General features: G+C 46.0%; 1 protein-coding gene across 1 annotated transcript; it reads left to right on the plus strand.

Annotated features, from left to right (window-relative positions):
- The first annotated feature begins 974 nt into the window (after positions 1 to 974).
- Positions 975 to 27,297, plus strand: Slc38a5 (solute carrier family 38 member 5). The gene is given in 17 exon segments (XM_027952311.1): positions 975 to 1,056; positions 10,560 to 10,613; positions 10,695 to 10,770; positions 18,965 to 19,080; positions 19,168 to 19,241; positions 20,064 to 20,105; positions 20,108 to 20,155; positions 20,292 to 20,370; positions 22,986 to 23,087; positions 23,555 to 23,612; positions 23,711 to 23,848; positions 24,060 to 24,139; positions 24,734 to 24,834; positions 25,060 to 25,175; positions 25,905 to 26,049; positions 26,141 to 26,244; positions 26,855 to 27,297. Coding segments are annotated over 16 exon segments (1,434 nt in total). The 5' UTR covers positions 975 to 1,056; position 10,560; the 3' UTR covers positions 26,957 to 27,297.
- The last annotated feature ends 550 nt before the right edge of the window (positions 27,298 to 27,847 follow it).

Consider the following 27,847-nt stretch of genomic DNA (forward strand, 5'->3'; position numbering starts at 1 on the left):
CCCCACACCTGGGCTGTGGTCCAGAACTTTGGGACCTACCCAGTTTGCAGACATTGTGTATCCCTACTCTTCACCCAACCAGAACTGCCCTTCCTGCCTCCCTCTGGGGTCCCCAAGTTCTAGAGTCCTCTCCTGGCGAGAATGTCCTTTTTAGGTCTGCCTATACTATGTCTAACCCTGCACTTGTCCCACTGCTGTCCCTAGGCCTGTCCATCCACCCTGTGTGCTCCTCTGCCTGAATCTAATTTTCTCAGGCTGTTGTCTTCTGTCACTTTTGGTATCTTTCTGCTTTAACCACTCCCTGTGCCCCTTTGCCTCTCTAGGCTGGTATGTCTGGTCCCAGCCTCTGTTTAGGGACATGTTTGGCTGTATGCATTTAACTATCTGCCAGCCTCTGTCTCCTGTCTATTACTGGCCCTGATTGCCTGGTGCCTTCCTTCATGAGCCTATCCCTACCCACCTGTCTGAGTCTGTCTCTAGGGCACTTTCCCCCTGTCTGTCCCCCTGCCTACCACCTCACCCTTCTTTCCCTGCCTCCTCCCCATGTGTCTTCCTGTTCCCTGTGATCTTTCTGTCCATGTATTGTATCTCCTGCCTATCTATTTGTGATTGTTTCTCATTCTGTCTTCTCCCCGCTGTCTGATCACTGAGTCCATTCCCTTTTTCTCCTTGTATCTCTCTAGACATGGATCTACTCCCTAAAACTTTTAGTACATCTCTCCCACCACCAAGACACTTGCAAGCCTCTGGCTCCCTCCACGTGGGTTCACATGTGGGCGCCCCTCCCCCCACTTCCCCTGCCTAGGGCCCGAGGCAGAGAAACTCAAGTAAAATTAGCACTTCTTCCCAGGAAAAAAAAAAAAAAAAAAAAAAAGCCGCGGGCCCGTGGGGCGCTGGCAGTGCTGATTAGCCGCCGAGCAAGCGCGCGCAAAACTGATCAGCTGTAGAACAGGCGCTGGCTGAGCTGATTGGCCAGAGCGGGAGCGGAACCGGCATTGGGGTCCCCGAGCCCAACTGGGAGTTGCTGTGGGTTCAGGAGCTGAGAGGAGCAGGGAGGTGAGGAGGGGGCGCAGGCCGTGGGGATGGTGGCCCTGGAGACCTAGAGGTATGAGTGGGTGTCCTGGGAGAGGGGTTCAGGAGTTCCTTGGAGACATTCGTAGCGATAAGTGGGGAATTGAGTGAAGGGAGGGTGTCCTATTGTACTTCGTTTAAGGAAAGAACTGAATGAAAGAAGTCAAGAGAGAGGAGAAGCGGCTCAAGAGTAACAGGTTTATTTGGGACAAATCTGCGGAGGGAGACCCAGTGGAGACTGAGACCCATCTTCCCCTTACAGCCTGGGGTAAATATAGGGGCATGAGGGAGTGAGAGGATTTTTGCCGTTAGCCTATTGCTAGGGGGTGTCAGGGAAGGGTCCTTGTGGTCACCTCTGTTCTTCCAGGTAGTCACTGTTCCATGTCCAACCAGGTGCTTTTCAGGATTTTAGTTCCAGATAATAATTTCCTTTCTTTGCATGATGATGAAGTATTGTTTGGGGTTTCTTTGCTGGATGATGGAGTGCTGCCTGGGTTTAGGTCAGGCTGAGTCAGTGACTGTGAAGTGACTTTTCTAAGATGGAGGATGTTTCAAAATGGTGTTGCCTGTGTTGAGTTCTTCCTAACACCTCAATCCTAAGAAGTGAATACAGGAGAGTGGTAGGGGTCCCCAGAGTATGCTCAAGGCTGGGGAGGGAGCCACTTGAGCCCCTTCCCCATACCAGGAAGAGGATTCATGACTTGGGGGCGGTTTCCTGGAGCCAGTTTTAGCTCTGATGTGAACCTTAATTGGGGATTTCTCAGATACCTAGTTTCAGGAAGTGAGTCCAGGGTTGGGGGTTTCTTTAGAGAAGAAAGAAGAAGCTCCAGGTTTGGACAGGGATGGCACAGACATCCTAACCTTAGTGAGGCAGGAGAAAGGGTTAAAATGGACAGGCAGGAAATTTGGACTCTTTTTTGTTGTTTTTAGAGAGAGAAATTTTTAATGTTTATTTTTTAGTTTTCGGTGGACACAACATCTTTATTTTATTTGTATGTGGTGCTGAGGATCGAACCCAGTACCCTGTGCATGCCAGGCCAGTGCGCTACCGCTTGAGCCACATCCCCAGCCCAAGTTTGGACTTTTTTGAGGTCAGGTCTCTGTGTAGCAGGGTTGAGAAACTACAGGCACAAGCCAGGTCCCATCAAGTTCAGACTGACTCCTGTATAAGCAGAGAGGGGGGAAAAAACCCCTGAACCATAGTAAGGCATGTACTGCTTGGTAACTAGGCTCTCACCAAAATAGGCACAATAATTTGATTGGACAAAAGGGGACAGGAAGAGCTCAAGGACTGAGTACCTTACTCAGGATTGGGCTGGGAGTTATCTCCCTTAACTCTGTGGGATCTATATAAACCCCTAGACAATGGCTACTTTCTGGTATCCCTCTTTTTTAATATTTATATTTTTAGTTGTAGTTAAACACAGTACCTTTAATTAATTTATTTGTATGTGGTGCTGAGGCTCGAACCCAGGGCCTCAAACGTGCTATGTGAATGCTCTACCGCTGAGCCACAATCCCAGCCCTCTGGTATCCCTCTTTTGAGACTCCTTTCTGTAAAGCAAAAAGGGGCGCATGAGATCAGGAACCATGGAACAAGGATGAAGCACCCAAAGAAGGTTTATTGGGGGGTGCTCCCAGGCGAGGTTCACTGGCCTGTGAAAGGGTGAGGGCCGGGGAAATTGCAGGTGGGAAAGGCAAGAACAATGCTAATAAGAGAAGGAGGAGGTAGAAGGGCCTAGGCCATCTAAATTGCAGCTACAGACAGCAGGTTGGCTGAGTTTAGGGGGATTATGTCTGTTGCAAGTTGGTCAGGGCTGATTGAGTTGACAGGGTGATTGCTTCCACCGGTGGGAACCCTTGGTGGTTGGGGTCCGATGCCACGTCAGCTTCTGATTGGCCATTTTGAGTCTCCTCAGCCAGGTGGAAAGTCCCCGCCCACAGCCCCCATGAAAGGGGAGGGGGAAGGGAAGCCTGCTGACCTAACATCCCGACGTCTTTGATGTCATAGGGCACCATCTCATCTGGCTACTTCCTGCTGGTAGGGGCATTGTTCAGGGAAGTTCAGGGAGTTGGGGGCTCATTGGGAAGGTGACTGTAGGGATGGAGGAGCATCTGATTTATCCACCTGTGATACTTCACATGATACTTCGCTGATGCAGTTTCAGATAAATCTGAGGAGACAAGGAACAATCATTAGCAAGACACAGATCATGAGGATGGGGCCAACAATTGGACCTAACCAAGCAGTGAGGGCCAAGTTCCACTGTCCTGGGAGGAGCGAGGTGGACTGCTGCTGCCTGCGTTTCAGTTCTTCACTCAGTCAATGTAGCACATGGATGTTTTCTTCTACTAGGCTGCTCTCTGTCATTGATGTAATAGCAACATTCTTCCCTGGAACACCAGCAGTAGGGATTAGGCAGTGTCGTTGGGGTGGGGGGGCTACTTGTAAGAACAGACTCAAGAGGAGAAGTGGGAGGGCCACAAGTGATCTTGAGTTTAGTGGGTCCCACCAATTGGGATGACCAGGACTTAGGGCCTGGGGCAAGCTTGAGGAGAGAAACATGATACCAAGAGGAGTGGCCTAGTAGTTTGGCTGACCTAGGAGTGGTGAGAATCACCATAAGGGGTTCCCTTCTAGTAAGGTTGGAGTGACTGAGGATGGAGTTCCTTTAAGAGGACAGAGTCTCCTGGTTGGAGAGGACCCTCAGAAGGCGCTAGTTCTGTTGGGGCAGGAAGTTGGTGGTCTGTGTGTTCCTGGAGGAGGTTGTGGAGCAAGGTGAGATTAGGTAGATATGAGGCCAGAAGTAGGGGTTGGATGGGAAGGTTGTGATCAATCAGGAAGAGGTGGCCATAGAGCAGTTCAAAGGGGCTAAGCCCTGTGGGAACTTGAGAGGCAACTCATATTCGGGTAGGAGCAAGGGGAAGCAGATTGGGCGGAGATTTGAAGCTCAATTGAGAGTTTTGTAAGGTGGTCCTTGAGGATCCCCTGGGCCCACTCAACCTTACCCAAGGGCTGCGGCCTTTAAGGAATGTGAAGTTTCCAGGAGGTGTTGAGGCTTTCTGAGACCTGTTGAATTATTTGAGAAGTGAAGGCAGGGCCATTGTCTGACTGGATGGATGTCGGAAGGCCGAACCTGGGGATGATCTGCTCAATGAGGAAACATCGGCTACAGTGTCCGATGTTTCTTGAGAGGTTGGGAAAGCCTCAGTCCATCCTGAAAAGGTATCAACCAGGGTGAGTAGGTATCGGAACTTTTGGTATCTGGGCATGGGAGTAAAATCTACCTGCCAATCTTCACCTGGTTGGTGTCCTCACATCTGATGAGTGGGGACCTTGTGTTGTAGGCCCCCTTGAGGTGTAACAGGAACATATCGAGCATGTGGAGTGGACCTGTTGAATGAAGTCATGCATGCTGGGTAGGTAAAAGAGAGGTTGGAGGAATTGAGAGAGGTCGGGGACCAATGTGAAGTGAGTTATGAATGTCGGAGAGGAGATCTTGGGCTTGGAGTTGAGGAAGGGCAATCTTGTCTCCCGGGAAGATCCAGCCCTTGTCTCTTGCCAGGAGGTCAGTCTGTTCCTGCTGGATGTAGGCCAGTTTGGTGGGTGTAGTGAGAAAGAATGGGAGCCATGGGCAGCTCGATGGTTAAGCTTCTAGCCACCGCAACAGCCTTGTTATTTCCCTTGATTATGGGGTCAGAAGTGGCTTGATGACCCCAGCAGCGTATAATAGCAACTTAGGAAGGGAGGGAGAGTGCCTCAAGGAGTTTAGAGATGAGAGGGGCATTGAGTATAGGGGAGCCTTTGTTAGTTAGGAATCCTCTTTCCTTCCAGATGGCTGAGGGAGAATGTGCAATAAGAAAGGCATACTTGGAGTCAGTGTAGACATTAACTGACCTGCCTTTTGAAAGGTGGAGAGCTCGGATGAGGGAAAAGAGCTCTGCCTTCAGGGAGGTGGCTGGCCTCCCGGACTGATGAAGCAGTAACCACAGCATAGGCTGCTCTGTGGCGATTGTCTGGCCTGACAGTTGAGCTCCCATCTACAAAACTTGTCAAGTCTGGTGCCTGCAAGGGGTGGTCGAACAGGCCTTCCCGAGGTGGACATAAGGCCTCAAGTACTTGAGGACAGGAGTGGGTATTTGGAAAGGTAGAGCCGGACGTTGGGAGAAGAGAAGCCAGCTTAAAAGGTGGAAAGGCACAGAGGGAAATGGTGGGGTAGGATCTGTGGGCAGGTAGAGTCTGTGTTGCAGGGAGAGTAATGAAAAGTAAATGAAACTCCTGAATTTGGGAGGGGCCCAGGAGAGAGAGAGATTTATGTCCGAGAAGGTCCTGGAGCCTATGGGTGGAAAAGATGGTCAGAGGTTGAAGGAAGATCGACTTTAGAGATTGTTTGGTAAGTTCGTCTGCCGCCATGAGGGCCCAGAGGCAGGGTAGCCATCCTCGTACTGTAGAGTGAAGCTGTTTAGAAAGATGTGCTACAGGACGGTAGCAGGGTCCAACAGGTTGGGTCAGAAGACCAGTGGCAATCCCTGGTTTTTCATCTGTAAAGAGGTGGAAGGGATGGTTGGGGTTGGGTAGGGAGAATGGAGGTGAGGAGATCAAAGCATCTCTGAGTTTGAGGAAAGATCTAGAGACCTGGGCCAGAGATGTCAACGGTCCAACGGGAGTGTCTTTAGCTGCCTAGTAAAGGGGCTTGGCAAGGAGAGGAAAATAGGGAACCCAATGTCGGAAAAATCCAGTGAGCCCCATAAAAGAGACGATCTGGTCTGTTGACTCAGGAGGCTGCAAGCTCCTAAGAGCTTAGATTCTGTCTATAGTGAGGCTTTTGGAGGTAGGGGTTAGAAGAATGCCCAGGTAGGTAACCGAGGGGATCTAGAGTCACACTGTGGCTGGGGAAACTCAGTATCCTTGGGAACCTAAAAAGTTGAGTAGGTGGGCAGTATGTTCCTGAGTAGCCTCTAAAGATGGGCTGCATAAGAGGAGGTCATCTACATACTGTAGGAGGGCACTGATTCCAAGATCACAGGTAGCTAAATCCTAGGCCAGCGCCCGCCCAAACAGGTGGAGCCTATCCCAGAAGTTCTGAGGGAGGACAGTCCAGGTTAGTTGGTGAGGTGAGGGTGTCGAGGTCCTCCCAGGTGAAAGCAAAGAGGAAGTAAGAATCTGGATGAATCAGGACTGTAAAGAAGGCATCTTTGACATCTAGAACTATGAAATGAGAGTTTGAGGACAGTATGTGAGAGAGGAGGGTATAAGGTTGAAGGGGAATGACCACTTCATTGACTAAACGGAGATCTTGTACTAAGCGGTATGCTCCTGATGGTTTGTGGAAAGGTAGGATCTGTGGGCAGGTAGAGTCTGTGTTGCAGGGAGAGTCTGTGGGAATAAGGAGGCCTTGATCTAGTAGCCGCTCGATAATGGGTTTGAGTCCCCTGCGGTGAGGGAGAGAAATGGGAAACTGAGGTCTAGAGGGAAACTCAAAGATGGGCTTTAGCTGAGTCTACACCGGTTGATGGTGTGTTGCTGTTACCTGTTTGGAGGTGTCCCAGACTTGGGGGTCTACGAGGCCTGATGGGAGGGGATGAGTGGTGGTGGGGGAGGGTGTGTCTATAGTGGATTTAATTAAGGGGAGGAGGAGTTGAGTAGTAGGGGCACAGGGTGAGAGCTGGAGGGTAGCCCCCAAGACTGGAGAACATCTCGTCCTAGGAGGAGAACTGGACAGGAAGAGATAACTAAAAAGGAGTGGGTAAAAGTATGTCCCTCTAGGGAGCACGTCAGACTGACCATTTTCTTTGAGAAGGAGGGTGTTCCATCTATCCCCATGACTGAGATCTGGGATAGATATAAAGGCCTGGAGTGGGCAGGCAAGACAGAATAGGTAGTCCCTGTGTCCACAAGAAAGGTAATGGACTTACACTACCTGGAGCATTATCCCGGGCTCGACAAGGGTTATGGGGGTCCTCGAATCTGGGTTTCTTCAGTAGTCAGCCAGAGTCAGAAGCTTAAGAGAAGGGACTGCCTATCTGGCCATACCTCCATGTTGAGGCACCAGGGAGGCACTGGCCAGGGGACAGTGACTCTTCCAATGTCCCAGCTGCTTGCAGCTAGGGCACGGCTGAGACGGGGGCGGTGGATTAGGGCACTGGCGGGGGCTGTGGATTAGGGCACTGGCGGGGCCAGTGGCCTTCTTGTCTGCATTTGAAGCAGGCCCCATGTGGGACAGACTTCTGAGGACCCCTGGGAGCCCTGGTGGGGGCTGGGGCTGGCCGCAGAGCTGCAACCAGGGCTTGTGTCTGGAGCGCCACCTTTTTCTGTAAGTGGGCCTGCTGGCTGAGTTTAGCTGTTTCCTCATGGGCATTATAAACTTTAAAGGCCATTTTCACCAGATCTCGGATGGGGGTTTGGGGACCATCCTCAGCCCACTTTAGCTTTTTGTTCTAATATTGGGGGCTGACTGGGTGATAAAATGAGTGGCCAGAATGGTCGCCCCAGAGGGAGATTCAGGGTCTAATCAAGTATGGAGAGCGAGGGCCTCTGTAAAGTGGTTAAGGAACATTGCAGTGTTCTCATCAGGCCCCTGAGTGACTTCTCTCAGTTTATCAAAATTAACAACCTTATTAGAAACTGCCTGCATGCCTACCAGCAGCCTACCAGCAGACATTGTATCATCTGGGCACTTGGGCGTCAGTCCTGTTCTCCATTTTACTAGTCCAACAGGATTGGCGTCAGGGACTGTGGCTGCACCTGTAGGCATGGTGTTATCGGTTAAATGAACCTGGTCTGCATGGTCCCATGCAGCTACCTGGACTTGAGTGCATTCATCTGGGGTAAGGGTGGAGGTGAGGATGACATGGACATCATGCCAAGTAAGGTCATAGGCTTGGGAAAGGCATTTAAATTCTTTGATATAGGTAGTGGGGTCAGCAGAAAAGTAGCCTAAGTGCTTTTGGATTTAAGCGAGGTCTTGTAGAGAAAAAGGGACATGAACCTGAATGATGCCTTCAGATCCTGCCACTTCACAGAGAGGACAGAGAAGTTCAGGGTCTTGGGTCGTTTGGCAAGACCTGGTATGGGCACTTACTGGGGAAGAGATGGGAGGGAGGGTGATCTAAATCAGGTGGAGCTGGTTCCGGATAAGAAGGAGGGTCAGGACAGGAGGGTCTATAAGGTAGTGAGGAGAGTGTCTTGGGAGGTTCAATAAGTGGAGAGGGGTCAGGGTCAGGAGCAGAGGGGGCTTAGAAGGAGGAGCTTCTTGAATGAGGAGGACATAGAAAGAGGAGCCGATAGAGCAGAAAGAGGAGTGGGAGCGCAAGTCCCAAAAGGCTTGAACATCCGTCGGCAGAAATTGTCAAAATCAGTGAGGATTTTAAAATCAAAAGTCCTCAGAAGGCCATTTAGAGCCATTATCTAAAGAGTATTGTGGCCAGGCCACGGTGGAATAGAAAAGGAGCCATTCACGGCTTAAGTCCTGAGAGAGTCCCAATTTGGAAAAATTCATGTATAAACACCCCAAGGGAGTTTTGGGGTCCAGAGTGGACTCTGTATTTCCCATGATGTTTCTACACCCCAGGTGAGCAGGGAGGAAAAATGCGTCCCAATTACCTACTCTGTTCACCAGAGAATGGAGTGGCCTGGCCAGGGACTGAGATGTCTCTTCAGTTCATCTGGGGGCACTGATGGGTCAGGAGGGGAGTCTCTGACCAGCTGCAGAGTTCCCGAAATTGGGAGGGAGTCAAAAGATCAAAGAGAAAGGGACTTACCTCACACATTGGATGAGGGCCAGTGGTCTAAAGATCCCCATTCGTTCTGGTGGCAGAGACAGCAGCCTCAACTCCTAAGGGAAAGCTTTGACCTCCTCCTGGGTCTTAGCACCAAATGTAAAGCAGAAAGGTGAAACCACGGAACAAGAATGAGACAGCCAAAGAAGGGTTATTGGGGGGTTATTGGGGGGAGCTCCCAGGAGAGGTTCACTGGTCTACGAAAGGGCAAGGGCCTGGGAAGTCGCAGGTGGGAAAGGCAAGAACAATGCTAATAAGAGAAGCTGGAGGTAGAAGGGCCTAGGTCATCTTAATTGCAGCTACTGACAGCTGGTTGGCTGAGTTTAGGGGATTATGTCTGTTGCAAGTTGGTCAGGGTGATTGAGTTGACAGGGTGATTGCTTCCACCGGTGGGAACCCTTGGTGGTTGGGGTCCGATGCCATGTCAGCTTCTGATTGGCCATTTTGAGTCTCCTCAGCCAGGTGGAAAGTCCCCGCCCACAGCCCCCATGAAAGGGGAGGGGGAAGGGAAGCCTGTCGACCTAACTCTCCTTTGAGAGCTCTGCTTGCTTTCTATTACTCTAATAAATCTTATTACTTTGTTCTCACCTTTGTGTCCGTGGATTTCAGTCTTTGAATCTGCAAGACAAAGAACTCAACTCTGTGCTACACTAGGAAACACGTTAGGCCCTGAGAAGGGGGCTTTTATACAGAGACTGCTCTCTTCACGAGGGGAAGTAGCCAAGCTCATCCTCAGGCCAGGTTCTGGAGGTATCAGAAACCCAGGAAGGGTCTGAGTCTGAAAGTGTCTCCAGATCTCCTTCTGCCAGGAAGTAGGTTTTAAGACGTGATGGAGTCCTAGAAAATACCTTTAGGCTCTACCAGGGGATTAAATGGGACTCCTTTTGTCAATTTTTCTTTCTTTTGTTTGTTGGTCCTTTCTTTTCTTTTTTTCACCCCTTGGCGCTAGGGATGGAACCCAGAGCGTCCTGCATTCTAGGCAAATGTTCTACCACCTAGCTACCCCCCCCTCCACTGGGTCACTTCTATCCCTGAAAGAGGGGCACTCGGTTGTCTTCTGCCTCTTGTGAGGATATTCAGAATTGTAGGTGAAAGCAGTTTGTTAATACTGGAGCTGGGGTCTCTGAGCCTGCTTCCTATCCCCAGTCTCTTCAACAGGTAGCAGCAGCAGCTCTAAACTCAGGGGCCCAAGCAGGGAAGAGCAGGATGGGGCTGTGTTCAGAGGGGTGGGGCAGTCAGGCCACAAGTGTCCCTGCTGGGAGTGAGCTGGCTGACCTCCCGGTGAGGCTGGAGGGAGGGGGAATGTGGGGACTGGGGAAGAAAAGAGACAGATGGCAAGAGAGGGTCTGGGAGGAGAGGCTGTTCCAGCTCCAAATGGCCTTTGTATCTGCCCTGGGGTTGGTTTTTGCCTCTGTATTTTTCTCTGTTTCACTCTGTCTCTGGCTGCCTTCTTTTTTCCGTGTGTCTGAGCTACTGTTGGTATTTTTCCTTTCTTTTATTCTCTTCTCTTACTCTTGTCTCCAAATCTCTCCAATTAGTCCCCTGTCCCTCTTATCCTTCTCTGTACCTGTTTGCCTTGCCTTGTCTGACTCTCTGTCTTCATTTCTGTCTTTGAGTGAAAACCCCCTCATCTCCCTTCATCTAGCTTTCCTCGCTTTGTAGCCCCTTTGCTCCATCTCTGACCCTCCCACCCTATTTTTTGCCCACAGGATGGAAATGCAGGATCCAAAGATGAATAGAGCCCTCCCTGCAGGTGCTGTAGGGTAAGTCAGGGAGTCCAAGGAGACAGGCTCTGGGGGTGAGGGTCACTTTCTTATCAGCCCTTATTTCCCTGTCCTTTCCAGCTACAGGCAGGAACGGGAGGGCTTCCTGCCCAGCCATGGTCCTGCTTCTGGAAGGAAACCGGCTCAGTTCTTGGATGTAAGTGAGTCCACCTGGATCTGTCCTGGTCGCTCCTTCCCTACTGCTTCTCCTCCCTCCCAGCTGTTCCCCTGCCTAATTGTCTCTGCACCCCATTTATTTACTCCAAAGTCACTCCCTCTCCAGACACTCCCCTTCCGCAGGTACTCTCCAGCTCCCTTCCTTGCCTCGCTTCTCTCAACTGGGTGTTCCCTCTGCCTAGTGACTGCCCTCCCCCTTTCCTCCAATATTGCTTTGTGTCCCTCTGAAATTGGAGTTTTGAGATGAGACTAGATTCGTTGCTTTGCCAATTTCCTTCTGGGTTCTTGTCTCACAAATTTGAAGAATAAAATTCATGGACAATAATGGAAGGGAAGAGTAAACGGTGTTGTGTTTATTTAAGTGAGAAGTGATATAACTCCTGCCATTTGGATGGGGCCAGATAGCAGGAAAAACCCATTTTGGTGTGCTAGCTTAGAGGCTTACATGGTTCTGGGTAGAGTATGGAGCAAAAGTCTATGTTAAACAGGCATTGAAAAAGTATTGGTTATGTCCTTTAGCCTGAGTTTCAATCTCCTGTAACTCCCATCTGGGTTCATCCCGTCATCCCATTTTCTGGCTTCTGGGACAAAGGAGCTGGATTGGGGAGTGTTTCCACATGTGAGCCTCATGGTCTTTTACCTTTGAATAAACCTTGATGGTGCCATTAATATATCTAACAAGTAGCCTCCAGGTGTGATTTCCGCATTTGAACAAGACCTCAGTTGGGGCCCATCACTTCTAATTGCTGACCACTGACTATTCCTATTTATTCCCTCCTCTGAAGAAGTCACTCTTAAGTACTGTTACAGGAAAAATATGTGATGGGGCAATGACTGATGACAGCTTTGGATGCTTCAGGTTGAAAAGGGGTATTGAAATGGGACAGCTGTCAGGCTGCTTCTACAGAGGTCTGTCTGAGGGCTTCCAGGAGTAGAAGGAGAATTTGGTTTTGGATTCCACACGGAAGACCATTTGGAGCTTGGGCATCTCACACATAAGGGCAGTTTAGAGGTCCATGGTAGTGGTTGGCAGATAACTAGAGAAAGGATTCATAGAGCATGTGTCATGTTAAGACAAAAAACAAGATAGCAGCTGGATGCTGTGGCACATGCCTGTAAACCTAGTGACTTAGGAGGCTGAGATAGGAGGATTTCTAGTTCAAAGTCAGCCTCAGCAAAAGTGAGGTGCTAAGCAACTCAGTGAGACCCTGTCTCTAAATAAAATATGAAAAAGGGCTGGGGATGTGGCTCAGTGGTCAAGTGCCCCTGGGTTCAGTCCCTGGTACCAAAAATAAGTAAATAAAAAAGGCATCAAAACATTATTTTCTGTAAAACAATTAGCACAAAAGTAATCAGTATTATTAACTAGGCCCTGAAAATTATTAAGATAATGACTTATTAAATCTTAGGATGTGTTCCAACATGCCACTAATTTGTGATTGGGGGCTTTTTGGGACTCTGGAAACATTAACAAAGTTGTTAGAAATGTGTACATTTAGTTTGCATAATGTGTTATCCATCCTCAAGCTGTAGCTGATTTTTGTAAAACAGCTTTTTCATTAGTGTTACCTCTGTTTGATAGAGAGGTTGTCTTTAACTGTGTAACCTCCCAGTTTTATTTGCTTTTTGACAAATGTACATCTCAAGTTATACACCCACAAAATAAGTCTCTCCTTTTAAATGTCCATGTTATACTCTCCTGCCAGATATTTAAGACCAAGTTGATTAATATTGATCTTGTTCCTGACTACTGTTGAGAGTCAGCTGAGATTTGTCAGGATCACACTTGGGAATTTATGAGAAGCCTCCTGGCTTCTTTAGTTTTCCTCTAACAGTCGTGCCATTTACCAGGATGGGTTAGGGTCTTGCAGACCACATGTGGCTTCCTTTGGAAGCATAGGGACATATACCTTTCCAATGACCCTCCTCTTTGCAGAATGTACACTTGTTGGCTTCCTGTTCTCTAGGGTCCCTTTGATTCCCCTTATTGGGTGGTCATGGGACTCAGGGTTGCAAAGCTCTTAAAGAAGTCCCATTGTTTCTTGGTTTTGCTGACCAAAGAGGGTAAGGCCAAATTATTGTCTATTTTTTTTTGCCCTTTAACTTGCCTGACTTTGGTCTCCAGGTTTTGGTTTTAAACATCTAACAGTCAAGTTTCACCAGTCTTACAGTAGGAGTCCTGGGTTTCAACTTTAATGTTTACAATTTTACAGTTATCCTTGTTTAATTAGAGTTAGTATCTGTACTAGAAATTAGCATTATACTTTATCTGTCCTGTACGTGATGGTTTATTATCTTAATTCAGGTTGTTGCATTAGAAACAACAGGTAAGAGTTACAAAGTTTTACAAGAAAAATACAAAAAGAAATGAAATTAACAAAAGAAACAGTGTTAGTGTTCATAAATAGACATATATGATGTATAAATGCATAACAGTTGTTTCTTCAACCAGTTGTGGAGCTATCATTTAGAATGTTTTAAAATAGGTACAAACCTTACAAGCTTTTATTTCTCTAAGTAACAAAACGTAACAGACACAATAAATTAACTTAATAGATATGCATGTCAATGTTTTAAGAAACCCTACTGTGAAACCTAGAGAATTAAACTTTGTTCTATTATCAGTACATTAAAATTTGACTTTCAACTTGGTGTGGTGGGGCATGCTTGAGAGTTCAAAGCCATCCTCAGCAATGGTGAGGCTCTAAGCAACTCAGTGAGACCTTGTCTCTAAATAAAATACAAATAGGGCTGGGGATGTGGCTCAGTGATCAAGTGCCCCCGAGTTCAATCCTGAGTACCAAAAAAAAAAAAAAAATTGATCTCAGCTAAACCCTTAACTTTGTCATTTATAGTCAACACAAACTTTTTCAGATTCACCTTCTATAAGCCCTCTACAACTTAGACATTCTGCAATTTGTTTACCCTATAGGATAAATAAAATATATTGTCATATTTATGAGTTTCTTATCTTTCTTAAATTTATATCCTGAAACAATCCTTATGAAATTTCTTAATTTAAATGAAATTAATTTTTTATAAGATGAAATACTTTATGCTTTGTACAGTACTTAAAACACTGCTGGAGCTTTTTATATTTTTTGTATATAGAATTATACCTGTTAGAATTTTAACTCATTTAATAGACACAAATATACTGTCTTATAGAATTGAGAAGCCAAAATATGTAAATTTATAGTCAGCAGTTGCTGTTTTAGTATTTTAACTTTGCAAATTAATCAGATGTCTTTTTAAAGTTTTTATTAGTTATTGATGGTCCTTTATTTATTTATTTATTTATATATGGTGCTGAGTATTAAACCCAGTGCCTTACACATGCTAGGCAAGCACTCTACCACTGAGCCACAACCCCAGCTCCTAATCAGTTGTCTTTTAACAAACATGCATGAACATTAATTCCATTTATGTTAAATCTAATTTATTTATTCTTTTTTTTGGGGGGTTACTGGGGATTGAACTCAGGGGCACTCAATCACTGAGCCACATCCCCAGCCCTATTTTGTATATTTTATTTAGAGACTGAGTTGCTTAGTGCCTCACTTTTCCTGAGGCTGGCTTTGAACTCAGGATCCTCCTGAATCAGCCTCAGAGCTGTTGGTATTACAGGCATGTGCCATGGCGCCTGGCCTGATTTACCTAATCTTAACTGTTAGCTTTAAATTACCATGAAAACCAGGGTATCAGACAAATCTATTTAACACTTTGTCAGTAATTCTGGTCAAAGAAAAGTGCTTAAAAGCAGTGGACATTACACTATAAACATTTTATGGAAACTAATGCTTTGGTTTTTGGTCACCTGGAAAAACATGTAGGTTAGTAATTTAAAAAGCATATGGGGCTGTGGATGTAGCTCAGTTGGTAGAGTGCTTGCCTTGTATGCACAAGATCGTGGGTTCAATCCCCAGCACTAAAAAAAAAAAAAAAAAAAAAAAAAGACATATTTACTCTTATCAATTTAAATTAACCCTTTTTGTTAAAGGTTTATCTGTTTCTTGAATTGAAAAGTCATTTGGATCTGTTAATTAAACTTATGAGTACTCATTTTTCTATAAGCCAATCTTGATACCATGTACTTGATATATAGACACAAGCACATATATAGACATTACGACACAACACACAGGTGTGCATACATACATAAAATAAATAGGAAACACAGATCTTATAGCTTTTTAGCACCTAATAGATCTCCCCAGGTAGGAGACAACAGTTATAGATGTTTACTATAGTCTATTAGGTTTAACATCACAGACTTTTACATTATGATTAAAATATAGGTCAGGACTATACATTTGGAAATGTTAGGTGTGGAGTCTGGAAGCTGTGGTGGACACTGAAATCAAAGGTTCAGGTGGCCACTTGTCCTTTGTGGGTATCAAATTTATTCCCATCAGCACCATTGTTTAATCCTCTCCTTAGGACTCTGTAAATGAGACTTTTCCAATGTATTTGAGATTAACACTTGAAAAATTGGCCTTTGACTAAAAGACAGCAGGGGAAAAAAAGTATGACAATATCTCTAATTAGAATAAAACAAGATTGATTGGAATAAATATATTAATTTAGGCACACAGGATCAAATGTGAACTCACCACAAAAACCATGAGGTAAGAAAAATAAGAAGTTCTAAAAGAAAAAAAAAAGGTATAGCCATAATTACTCTAGTAAAGGAGCGTGAAGAATATCTATCAGACCAGAATGCACTTTTGGATCTAATTAGAGTTAGCCCAGGTATTGAAAGAATGTGGGATCCCATGAAATCCTCAGGAAAAGATTTTTATTTATTTATTTATTTTGTGTGTGTAGTACCTGGAATTGAACTCAGGGGCACTTGGCCACTGAGCCCCATCCCAGCTCTATTTTGTATTTTATTTAGAGCCAGGGTCTTACTGAGTTGCTTAGGGCCTCACTTTTGCTGAGGCTATCTTTGAACTTGAGATCCTCCTGCCTCAGCCTCCTGAGCCTCTGGGATTACAGGCGTGCGCCACCACACCCAGCAGGAAAAGATTATTTAAGAAGAAAATTTGTACATATGGGATTTTCCCCATTTTCTTTCCCTGTGCCAATCCCACAGATTGGAAAAAATCCCATGATAATTAGGGTGGCTCCCGATATTCCTGGGCTTGTCCTTTCAATTTCCTGGAGGTGGGTCCCTGCTGCATATTGTCTCCAAAGTAGAATGTAAGCCTCTTAAGTGTCAACACAAAACCTGGGACCTGGAACAGCTGGCCTTTTAAGCTGTCTTTCCCCTTTGTTTCTTCCCTTTTGTAACTTAGTGAGAGAGTAGAGTTCCAGAGTACGAAAAAGTGCCTCAGGTTTGGATTTAAAAGTGACACTTTTTCTTTGGTCTTAAACTGGTTTGGGCAATTGCACATGCAAGTCTAGCTGTAAGATAGAGTTATAGTTTATATTTCCCTTAAGAGCTGTCTCTCCCTGTCCTCCAAGTAGTATTTGGGCCAGGCTGAGTACAGAAAATATTTTCCCCTGGGGTTTAAGGGTCAAAGGAATTTAGTGTATGAGTGCTTGTGCCAGATGGAGTGTTATCCATCCAGATGAAAAGGGGGAAGAAAGCATCCCTTGCCATCCCTCCACTGAACCAGATCAAGGTGTCCCTTGATCTGTGGACCTCAAAGCTGTTGGCAAGAACCCCTTGAGGCCTGATTAGGACTTTTGAGTTGGCTGTATTAGTTGCCCCTTTCCTACACATCTCTAAATTCCCTCACTCATTTTCTTTTATCTTCCATCATCTTCAAAACCTTAGTGACCACATATTGAGGCCTTATTAGGATTTGGGCAGGTTGGATTTAGTCACTTATTACCAACACATGACCCCAAATCCCATTGTGTTCTTTCCCTCTTAAAAGAAGAAACCTACCCCTATGTACGGAAGCACTGTTGACAAGGTTGAGCATCACAGAGGAGACAGGCCAATAGCTTTCTAAACTGTTGTACTAAGAGACAGACATGCCCCTGAGGGCCATGTGCCTTAGACAAGATTTTTAAAACATTTAATTTTTTTTGAAAAGTTTTGTAGTTGTAGATGGGCAGCATTCCTTTATTTTATTTGTTTCTTTTTATGTGATGGTAAGGATCTAACCCAGTGCCTCACACATGCTAGGTAAGTGCTCTGCCACTGAGCTATAGTTCCAGCCCACCTTGGACAAGTTTTAAAGTCTTTCCTGATGTTTGTATTTGCTATTGTATTTATAATTAGGGTCACAAAATTTCTGTCCTAGTTGTTGTAAAAAGGAATCTAATTTTTACAGCCAGAGATGATGTCCTCACTGTAATAGACCTAAGATTTGAGACTCTTAACCTAATAGATGGGGGGAAAGGGACAAAAATGTCTTAGAGCACTTAAAAATGATGAGAGCCATGTTTTTTTTTTCCCTAGAAAAACTGGCAGGGTTAGAAATGTAGGGACCCACTATTCTTATTCTTCCTAAGAGAATAAGATCATTTTTCCCTATAATATGATTAAGTATAACTGGCAAAATCCAGGATCAGTGGGACAGCTTCTGAGATTGAGCTTCCTTTTCCTGGGCCAGGTTATTGCAAGGCAGATAGAGTAAGACAAAAGGGCAACTCACTTGGGCACTGGTAGACTGACAGGCAGGGCTCTCTCTCTGTCCATGATCACACTGAGGAGTTACCTCAGCCCTAAATCCAAGGAGCTATCTGAGTGAGGCCTTCCCTTTACCATCAGGTGAGAGGCCATGAATGGAGATTAAAGTGGAGATGGAGGTTCCATGTGTGATCAGTTGGCTTTTGGCTATCTTTGGAGATCCCTGTATTCACACCTGGGAGTAACCCCAGCCAGAGACCTAGGGTGCTTCTAAGAGACCTTAGTTTCTTGATCAAATGGATTGCCATGAAAGGAGATTAAATCAAGATCAGACCAATATTCTCCCCACCAAAAGCAGAGAGGGATGAACAAGTCTCACTCCAGCAAAGCTTTTCCCCTGTGTTGAGTCTGGCAGCTGTGCTATCTGCTTTAAATTGGTTAACAGGATCCTGGTCATTTTGATAGACAGAATGTACAAAATGGAGTACAGGGCTTCTGAAATAAAAGCAAAGTGATAGAGCATTAGTACATTTCATTCACTCTTCTGAAGATCCCCATATGGGCCCCCAAGATGAGACTGGAGTTTTGAGATGAGACTAGATTCTCTGCTTTGCCAATTTCTGTCTGGGTTCTTGTCTCACAGATTTGAATAATAAAATCCACAGACAAAAATGGAAGGCATGAATAAAAACGGTATAGGGTTTATTTAAGTGAGAAGAGAGAGAACTCCCACCATATGTTTAGGGCCAGATAGCAGAAAAACCCATTTTGGTTGTTAGCTTTAGGGCTTATATGGTTCTGAGTAGAGCATGGAGCAAAACCTATGTTAAACAGGTATTGAAAAAGAACTGGCTGTGTCCCTTAGCCTGAGTTTTACCCTTTCCTGTAACTTCCACCACCTCCTATTTTCTTGCTTCTGGGACAAAGGAGCTGGCCTGGGGGTGTTGCCATAGGTAAGCTTCATGGTCCTTTACATTTGAAATAGGCCTTGATGGTGCCATGCCATTAATATTTCTACTGGTTAGCCTCCTGATGTGGTTTCTGTATTTTTTTTAAATGTGGGATTGAACCCAGGGGCACTCAACAACTGAGATACATCCCCAGTCCTTTTTTATTTATTTTTTTAAAATTTGAGACAGGGGTCTTGATAAGTTGCTTAGGGCCTTGATTAGTTGCTGAGGTTGGCTTTGAACTTGCTATCCTCCTGACTCAAGTCTCCAGAGTCCCTGAAATTACAAGTATGTGCCACTGTGCCTGGCTGGTTTCAGCATTTGAACAAGAACTCATTTGGGGCTGATCACTTCAGATTGCTGACCATTGACTATTCTTATTCACCTCCTCCAGTGCTCCTCAGTTCCAGATGATTCCATCCCCAGATACTACCTTTGCCAGCCCTGTTCCTCCAGTTTATCCTAGTTTTCCTCTTCCCAGCTTTTTCCCCTTTCAGCCTCCTCACTCTTCCCATATCCCTCCCTGGGCTTCCTTTCCCAGTTACCCTAACCCTAAGCCAGTCTTTCTAGCCTCAGCAGTAGTCTCCTTACCTCATCCCTCTCCACATATGTGCCTGGACTTTGTCCCTTGCCTGCAGTTCGAGGGGAAGACATCATTTGGAATGTCAGTGTTCAACCTCAGCAATGTCATCATGGGCAGCGGCATCCTGGGGCTGGCTTATGCCATGGCACACACAGGAATTATCTTCTTTCTGTAAGTCCCCAGTGGCTTGGGGGACCAGGGGTGTGGTGGGCAAGTGGGAGGCTTGGTGCCAAATCTGAACTGCTCCTTCTGCCACAGGGTCCTGTTGCTGTGCATCGCATTTCTGTCTTCATATTCCATCCACCTCCTGCTGACCTGTGCCAGTGTTGTAGGTGAGATGCAGAGACTGGGTCCCCTTTCCTTTGGATCCTAGACTCTAGACACCCTTACAGAGCTCAACCCAGGCCTTGGAACCCAGATCCACACTCAATTCCTTGAACTTACAACCCCGACATCAACCCGAACCTTATACTCTGGACATACCAACCCTAATCCCAGATCCTAGGCCCAACATGCAACCCTGAGTGAGACTCCATAGTCAAGTCTGGCCCTCAATTTTATCTGGGCTCGCAGATCTCCAACTCCAAATTCCCAGCTCGTACCTTTCAGTCTGGCCATCAGACCCTCTCCAAACCCCAGACTGCTATATTTTACCTCTAACCCCATCCTTTAGTCCATATCCCCTCTTACCCTGAAGCTACTTCATAGCCTGAAGAGCTCCAGCCATGGTTCCCCAGCTCACACTGCCTCAGATCCCAGGCTTCTCTCTCACCATGGTCTCACCTTCACTTCAAGGTACCGAATCTGACTTAACAATCAAGTTCAAGCCTATCTGCTTAACCCTCACTTCCAAATTTCTTTCTTTTTTTTTTTGAGAGAGAGAGAATTTTTTAATATGTATTTTTCAGTTTTCGTTGGACACAACATCTTTATTTTATTTTTTATGTGGTGCTGAGGATCGAACCCAGTGCGGTGCACATGCCAGGCGAGCGCGCTACCGCTTGAACCACATCCCCAGCCCTCTCTTCCAAATTTCATCAGTTAGTGGCAAATCCCCCAAACCCCAGCTTCTAGACCCTCTGGACCCTCCCACTACTCACCCCTGGATAAGCCTCCTGAATTCACAACTAATTCCTTCTTTCCTGCCCTCCTAGGCATCTGAGCCTATGAGCAATTGGGACAGAGGGCTTTTGGGCCGCCGGGAAGGTAGTGGTGGCTGCTGTCATCTGTCTGCACAATGTTGGGGGTGAGGATTCTAGGAGTTGGGGCTCAGCTGGAGGGAAGAGGATGGGGTGATGTGGGCTTCCAGGGGCTGGGATGGGGAAGATGGGGTAGGAGGATGAGGATAACCTTCCATTTATACTTTACCCCACCTGCACCAGCCATGTCCAGTTACCTGTTCATCATCAAATCCGAACTCCCCCTGGTTATCCGCACCTTTTTGAACGAGGATCTTTATGAGTGAGTGAACAGTGCCCTCTGACTTGATGGGTGAGTGAACAGGCCCTAAACTCTGCCTGTTTGGTCTAACTGACTCTGTGTGTCCACCTGATTCTTGGGTGTTCTATCCTGAGACTGTTGGGGAGTCCAGTTGAGTCACTCTGTGAATTGTAACAACAGTATTTGTGACTATTGTTGACTTCAGGAATCCTCAAGACCTTGGACTGATTTTGTGACTGTGATTCTGACTGGCAGTTGATCTGGACATCCAGAATATGCTGATACTGACCATGTGTGTGACTGTATCTAGCAGATGTGGACTCTGGGGGTTGGGTTCAATGACTGTTGTATTTGTTGACTCTCTCTGGCTAGGGGTGTGATAGATTACAGCTGTGAACTGTGATTCCAACCATAATTATCTGACACTTGGCTACTCTGAATTTTCCTGTCCAGCTGATTCTGTGAATTTGATTCTGGGTCCATTACCTGCTAGATTCTATCTAGCTCTAAACATATGATCACTTACTCCAATGATGTATGTGTGAATGTGTGCATGAGCATGCCTATGTCATATACTATGGTACCAACTGTGTTGGTAACTTGCTCTGTATGTTCAATCAACTCCATCTGTCTCTGTCTCTGATTTGGTGATGATTGTTCTGGAAAATTCTCTCTGGTTGTGTATGTGTGATCCTCAATTATGACTGTGTATGTCCTCTGTATTGTGGTCGTAGCTATGCATGATTGGCTGTTGTTCTGACTGCATGTTTGATTCTCTATCCTGATTGTGTAATGTCTGGTTGTGTACAATGGATTCCAGGCATATGTGTGTGTGTGTGCAGTATACTGTGGTGCTTTTGCTTCAGCTGCATATATGCACATATCACTGCCTTAGGTGTTTTTTTTGTGATACTGGGGCTAGAATCCAGGGCCTTGCACATGCCAGAGAAACACTCTATCACTGAGCTACATCCTAGAGCTTGCTTTTTATTATCTATGTATGTCCTATTAGATTGTTGGTTTGATTCTGAGAACATCCAAGTATTACTAGATATGTTTAATATTTTTTTGCAGTGCTAAGATCAAACTCAGGTTTGTACTTTAGCATGTATTCAGGCATGCACTTTGCCACTGAGTTATATGCTGTATACAGTTATTATAATTACCTCTCACTATATGTGTGTGTGTGTGTGTGTGTGTATGTGTGTATATATATATATATATATAATATATATATACACACATACACACACACGCACACACAAGGATGGTTTATTTCTGTGTAACTGTGTTTATGATACAGGGAACATGTGAAGCCAGGCAAGGTTGCACATACCTGTAATCCCAGTGGCTCAGGAGGCTGAGGCAGGATTGTGAATTCAAAGCCAGCCTCAGCAACTTAGCGAGGCCCTAAGCAACTTTCAAGACCCTGTCTCAAAATAAAAAATAAAAAGGCCTGGGGATGTGCTTCAGTGGTTAAGCACTCCTGGGTTCAATCTTTGGTAATAATAATAATAATAAAAAAAAAACAAGGAAGAGAGCATGCAAGTGCCTGGAACTTAGTAAGCACTCAACATAAATTCCATTAGCCGAGTGGGGTGGCACACTCGTAATCCCAACTACTTAGGAAACTAAGGCAGGAGGATTCCAAATTCGAGGCCAGCCTGGGCAATTTAGCAAGACTCTATCTTTAAAAAAAAAATGGTTCAGTGGTAGAATGCTTGCCTAGCCTGTGCCAAGTCCTTGGATTCAATCCCTGATACTGCAAAAAAGAAAAAAAAAAGGTTGTTTTGAATGAATACACATTTGTATTAACTGGCTGTCTCGTCTGGACACCTTCCTGTAACACATACAGAGATCCCCATTTTGCTTTGAGCTTGGTCCCAACAGCATGGTCAATTGGCCCGATTCTGTTTCTATTTCAGTCTTTCTTTCTTTTCAACTCTTTTTTATACATTTTTTTCTTAATGTGTTGAGGATCGAACCCAATGCCTCCCACATGCTAGGCAAGTGCTCCATCACTGAGCTAAAACCCCAGCCCCTATTTCATTCTTTCTTTAGCTCTGTGGCCAAATCAGGCATCCAACAAACCTTAAGCTTAAAAAAAAATATATATATATATATATATATATATATATATATATATATATATATATATATATATAAAAAAATATATATATATATTTCTGACATTTCCACCTACTCTGCTTCATTACCTGTCTAACCATCAGACTGTTGTTCCACCTGCCAGACATACCAGGGTCATAACACACTCTGTGTCTGACAGATTGTGTTGTACTGATTTTCATGTCAAGTCCAACTGATTGGGATACTTGACCATCTGATTTTATTTCCAGTTGGGACTCTGATGGTGAGTTTGTCTAGCTGTGCTCGTGCTTTTAACTGTATCCTCCCAATGGTGTTCAACTGACAATCTTATAATCAGTCTACTTCTGTCAATCTTGTTGTGCAATTTGCCACTGGAATCACTTGAATGACTTCACACAGCTGAGATGTCTACTCATTTTTCCTGACCTGGGGGGCAGAAATCTGTCCATTTGACTGTCTTCCATGAGTGTTAGCCTGACAGTTTTCTTTGGCTGGCAACCAATCATTATGTCTTCTTATTTCCCTAGGAGCTGGTTCTTGGATGGAAATCTCCTTATCATCATTGTCAGTGTGTTAATTATCCTGCCCCTGGCCCTCATGAAACATTTGGGTAAGAAGCTTCCTGGTTTGTTCATTGGGTAGCAGGGTTAGAGAGTGGGAACTAGACTAGAAAAATCCCCATCTTCAAAGGCTGTGGAACACTAACACATTTGTGCATGTAGCAGATTAATAGGAATTTGCTGTGCAGGGGAGATCAGTCCAGGTGGAAGTGAAAACTTAGACAAAGGATCTGGGCACAGTGGCATATGCCTGTAATCCCAGTTATTTGAGACGCTGAAGCAGGAGGATCTCAAGTTCAAAGCCAGCCTGGGCAATTTAGCAAGAACTTGTTTCAAAGTAAAAAATAAATAATAAATAAAAGGGCCGGGGATGTAGCTTATTGGTGAAGCATTCTTGGGTTCAATACCAGTAATACAAAAGAAAAATTTTATACAAAGTATTGAGGTAAGGGAGCCTTAAAGGCCAGAGTAGGGGTTTTGGTTTTGCTATAAGGGGGTCCTTGATTTTTGAGGCTCTGTATATTGCCCCATGTAAGTTATCTGGGATATACCAGTGGTCTTTCTCTGACCTGCATGCTGATTTTCCTCATTTCGGTGAGTCTGAGAGGAGAACATGAAAAGGTGGGGAAAGGGTTTGGCACATTGGGACATAGCCTTCTCCATGACCTCACTTCCCTACTTCCCACCCTTAGGTCATTTATGAGAAGTTCCAGATTGACTGTCCTATAAGTCACAATGAGACAGCAATAGAGAATAAAGACCCCCCAGGCTTCCCTGCTCAGGGATTCAACAGCAGCTGTGAAGCCCAGATGTTCACAGTTGACTCTCAGGTGAGTGTGTAGACATGTGGGAGCTCACACCACATGAAGACTGTGTGTTCTGTCCCACACTGCATCTTACTCAGGATGGGTTAGGTATTGGGTTTCAGGATCTGCTTTGTGTCCAATATGGAGGACAATGGTGGGGCCAGGAGTACAGAGAGAGGGTAATCCTTTAATTCCTTGTGGGCTCTAATCCTGTGTACTTGAACCATACCCCCAGATGTCCTACACAGTGCCCATTATGGCTTTTGCCTTCGTCTGCCACCCTGAGGTGTTGCCAATCTACACGGAGCTCTCTCGGTGAGTGGGCATGTGTGATGGGCCAGCTGGAACAGGGCCCATTGTCATAATGTCTGACATAGCAGCCGTAACCTAAGACTACAGCTTGATGGTAGCTGGGTTGTGCCAAGGGAAGGTTTTAGGGTGGCTACAAGGCCCCAGAGAACTCAGGGTGGTGACTTTAGTAATTAGATGTTAATTAGTGCACTATTTTAACATCTGTTATGAGTGTGAATGGACAGAGTTGGAAGCAGAGATCAGATGATCAGATTCGGAGGGATGGTTGTCTGCATGGATAGGGTTGGGGTGATGGGGTGTTCAGATGGACAGGGAGGCATGGGTAGACAGGGAGAGGCATGGATGGTGTAGTGGAAGGATGCATGGGTGATCACAGAGGGATTGCATGGGTGCTCAGATGGAAGGAGGAGGCAGAGATGGTTATGTGAGGTGAGGTATAGATGAACAGAGAGGGGAAAGCTTGGCTAGTTGCACAGGTGAAGCAGAGTTGGCATCCCAGTACCAGCTGTACATCGATCTGGAAGGAGGAGGCTTGAAGATGGTGGCTTGGCCCTATCTAGGTGTGGGCATGACATTTCCATGACCTGTATATCTTAGGCCTTCCCAGCACAGGATGCAGGCTGTGGCCAATGTGTCCATTGGGGCCATGTTCTGCATGTATAGCCTCACAGCAACGTTTGGATACCTCACCTTCTACAGTGAGTGTGACTGGGCCCAGGGCTGGGGGGATCTGCCAATGGGCCAGGGCCAAAGCTGGGGCAGAAACCTCTGAGATCTCTCCCTCTTGAGAACTTGGACCCATCCCTTTCTAAAGGCACATGTGCATCACATGTTTAGATTTTGTCACCACAGATGTGGTGGGTTTCTGGGGTTCTGGTTCTGGTCCTCCTATCACATTCTTTTTTCCCTGTCTCCTGTCCCAGGCAGTGTGAAAGCAGAAATGTTGCACATATACAACCAGAAGGACCAACTCATCCTATGTGTGCGCCTGGCTGTGTTGCTTGCAGTGACCCTCACTGTACCAGTTGTGCTCTTCCCTGTGCATGGAGGGTAGTGTGTGGGGGAAGGGAGGGAGTAGAGGGACATGGGTGGATGGCTAAAGGGCATAGGTATTGATGTTTGGATGGAGGATGGAGATAGGAGCAAATGGACAGATGGAGGAGGCAGAGATGGTCAGACAGGGAAGAGAGTTGTCAGACAGAAAAGGCAAAAACATGGTCAGACAGAAGGGGACATGAATGGCAGGACAGAGAGGGTCACAGGGATGGGTAATCAGTTGGAGGAAAGAGGCACAAATGGATGGCTTGGCAAAAGAAGGAGGTAGGAATGGTCAGTCAGAATGAAGAAATGGAATGGCCTGGAAAATAATGGAGGCTGAAGTGGTGAGATGTAGGAAGGATGAAGCTCTCAGATGGGAAGGTGAGAATGATTCAACAGAGGAGGGTGGTAGAGGTAGTCAGATGAAGAGAGGTAGGGATTTCAGACAGGGTGGAAGGACAGGTGATAGATGAGGAGGCAGAGATGGGCAGAGAGAGGAGGCAAGGATTTGAGACAGTGGTAGAAACACAGATGGATGATCAGGCAGAAGGAAGAGAGACATGGGTTTTCACAGGGAAGAGGCAGGAATTTCATTCAGAAGGTGGAGACAGATGGGTGGTCAGACAAGGTGGAGCCATAGATAATCATAGGGGAAATCTGGGATCTTGAAGTTAAAGAGGAGGAGCAGCACTTGAGGCCTTAACACGGTTTTGTCTTTCCTTGGCTACAGATCCGTCGGGCCCTGCAGCAGCTACTCTTCCCAAGCAAGGCCTTCAGCTGGCCACAACATGTGGCTATAGCCCTGATCCTGCTGGTGTTGGTCAATGTCCTTGTCATTTGTGTGTTCACCATCCGGGATATCTTTGGGGTTATCGGTTAGTATCTCCAACTTTAATCCCCTGCCCCACCTTATATGGGCCTTGCACCCAAAATTGGGTTGACTCTGTCTCTCCTTGTGTCCTATAGGGTCCACCTCAGCCCCTAGCCTCATCTTCATCCTTCCCAGCATCTTCTACCTCCGTATTGTACCCTCTGAGGTGGAGCCCCTCTTTTCCTGGCGGAAGATCCAGGTGAGCATCCAGGAGAGCACTGGAAGAGGAGGCATTCTGAGGAGGGAGTGCTCACTCCAAGCTGACTAGGGATTGAAGGAACTTTCTCAGGAAGGGGGTGGGGGAAGAGGAATCTCTAGAAGAGGGGTAGATGATATAGAAGAATGAAGAAGAGATTGTTGTTGGAAGGGGCAGAGCAGACATAACCAGCGGAATGGTCTGGGAAGACAGAGGGAGTGGACTGGCAGGCTCAGGTGTAGTTCATTGTTGGAGCACTTACCTAGCATGTGTGCAAGGCTCTGGGTCCCGGGTTCTATTACTGGTACTTAAAACAAAGGAAAGGCTGTCATAGAGGGAGTATTCTCCAGATAGATGGAAGGAGCCCTATTGGGAAGAGAGGTGGGAGCAGTTTGAAGAAGAAGGATGGAGGAAGAGTACTCATGTAAGGGTTCTGGGAAGGTCGAAGGGGGATTCACAGGAAGGGGCTGAATTTAAGGAAGGAGAGGGAACATAGAGGAGGGCAAGGAAAGGAGTGGACATTCTGGAAGGTGGTGGGCTTGAGGAACAGTCTCAGAGGGAGTTTGGGTGGGTAGTACCAGCCAGCTCCATTTTCTTCCCTCTCAACCTACAGGCCCTGTGTTTTGGCATCCTGGGAGTCCTCTTCATGTTCCTCAGCTTGGGTTTTATGTTTGCCAACTGGGCCACAGGCCAGAGCCATGTGTCTAGACACTGACCTCCCCTGTCCTGCCCTGCTTGGTCCCTGTGTATGTCTGTGTGTGTGGAGGGATTTGGGGCCACAGTCTTGCGACCTTCCTTCCTGAGATGTGGAGGTGACTGGTTCCCATTAATATGACAACCCAAGGTAGGGGATAGCAGAGGCTGAGGAATGTTCCATTTCCTTCTTTCTTAGGCATGCAGAGCTTGGATCATGGCCCTCCATGGGAGGAGGAAGGAGAAATTAGGTCCTTGGGGAGTCCTTGCCTAGCTCAGTTCTTTCTGCCTCCCCTTGGTTGAAATTGTTTGTGAGGATTACCCTCTGGCTAAAAGGGAAAGAATAAAGATATTGAATCATGATTCTTGCCTTAGCTTTTTGATATTTTTCTAAAACTTCTTGGGGGACCCTGCCTATGTACAGATGGGTAAGCTGAGGCTCTGAATAGCATTGTGCCCATTCTGAAGTATTCACCCCTCTACTGCAACAATGACTTGATACTCAATTTAATCATTTCATTCACTCATTCACTCACCATCTATGGAGAGCTTATTGCATTCCAGGTTGGGCTATAGCATTGAGTCAAGCAGACTGGTGTTTAGGAAGGTGTTGGTGTTCCAGCACAAGAGGGGATTGAACTCAATTATACCCCTAGCCTTTTTATTTTATGCTTTGAGACAGGGTCTCTCTAAGTTGTTGAGGCTGACCTTGGAACTTATGATCCTCCTGCTTCAGTTTCCCAAGTCACTGGAATTACAGATGTGTGCCACTGGGCCTGGCCTTGCAGCCTATTTTTATATAGCCTTATAGCTAAGAACATTTTTCATATTTCTAAATGATAGAAAAAAAATAAAACAAAGAATAATATTTTATGACACATGGAAATTATATAAAACTCAAATTTCAGTGTCA

Source organism: Marmota flaviventris, chromosome X (genome assembly GCF_047511675.1).
Source record: "Marmota flaviventris isolate mMarFla1 chromosome X, mMarFla1.hap1, whole genome shotgun sequence".
Lineage (NCBI taxonomy): Eukaryota > Metazoa > Chordata > Mammalia > Rodentia > Sciuridae > Marmota > Marmota flaviventris.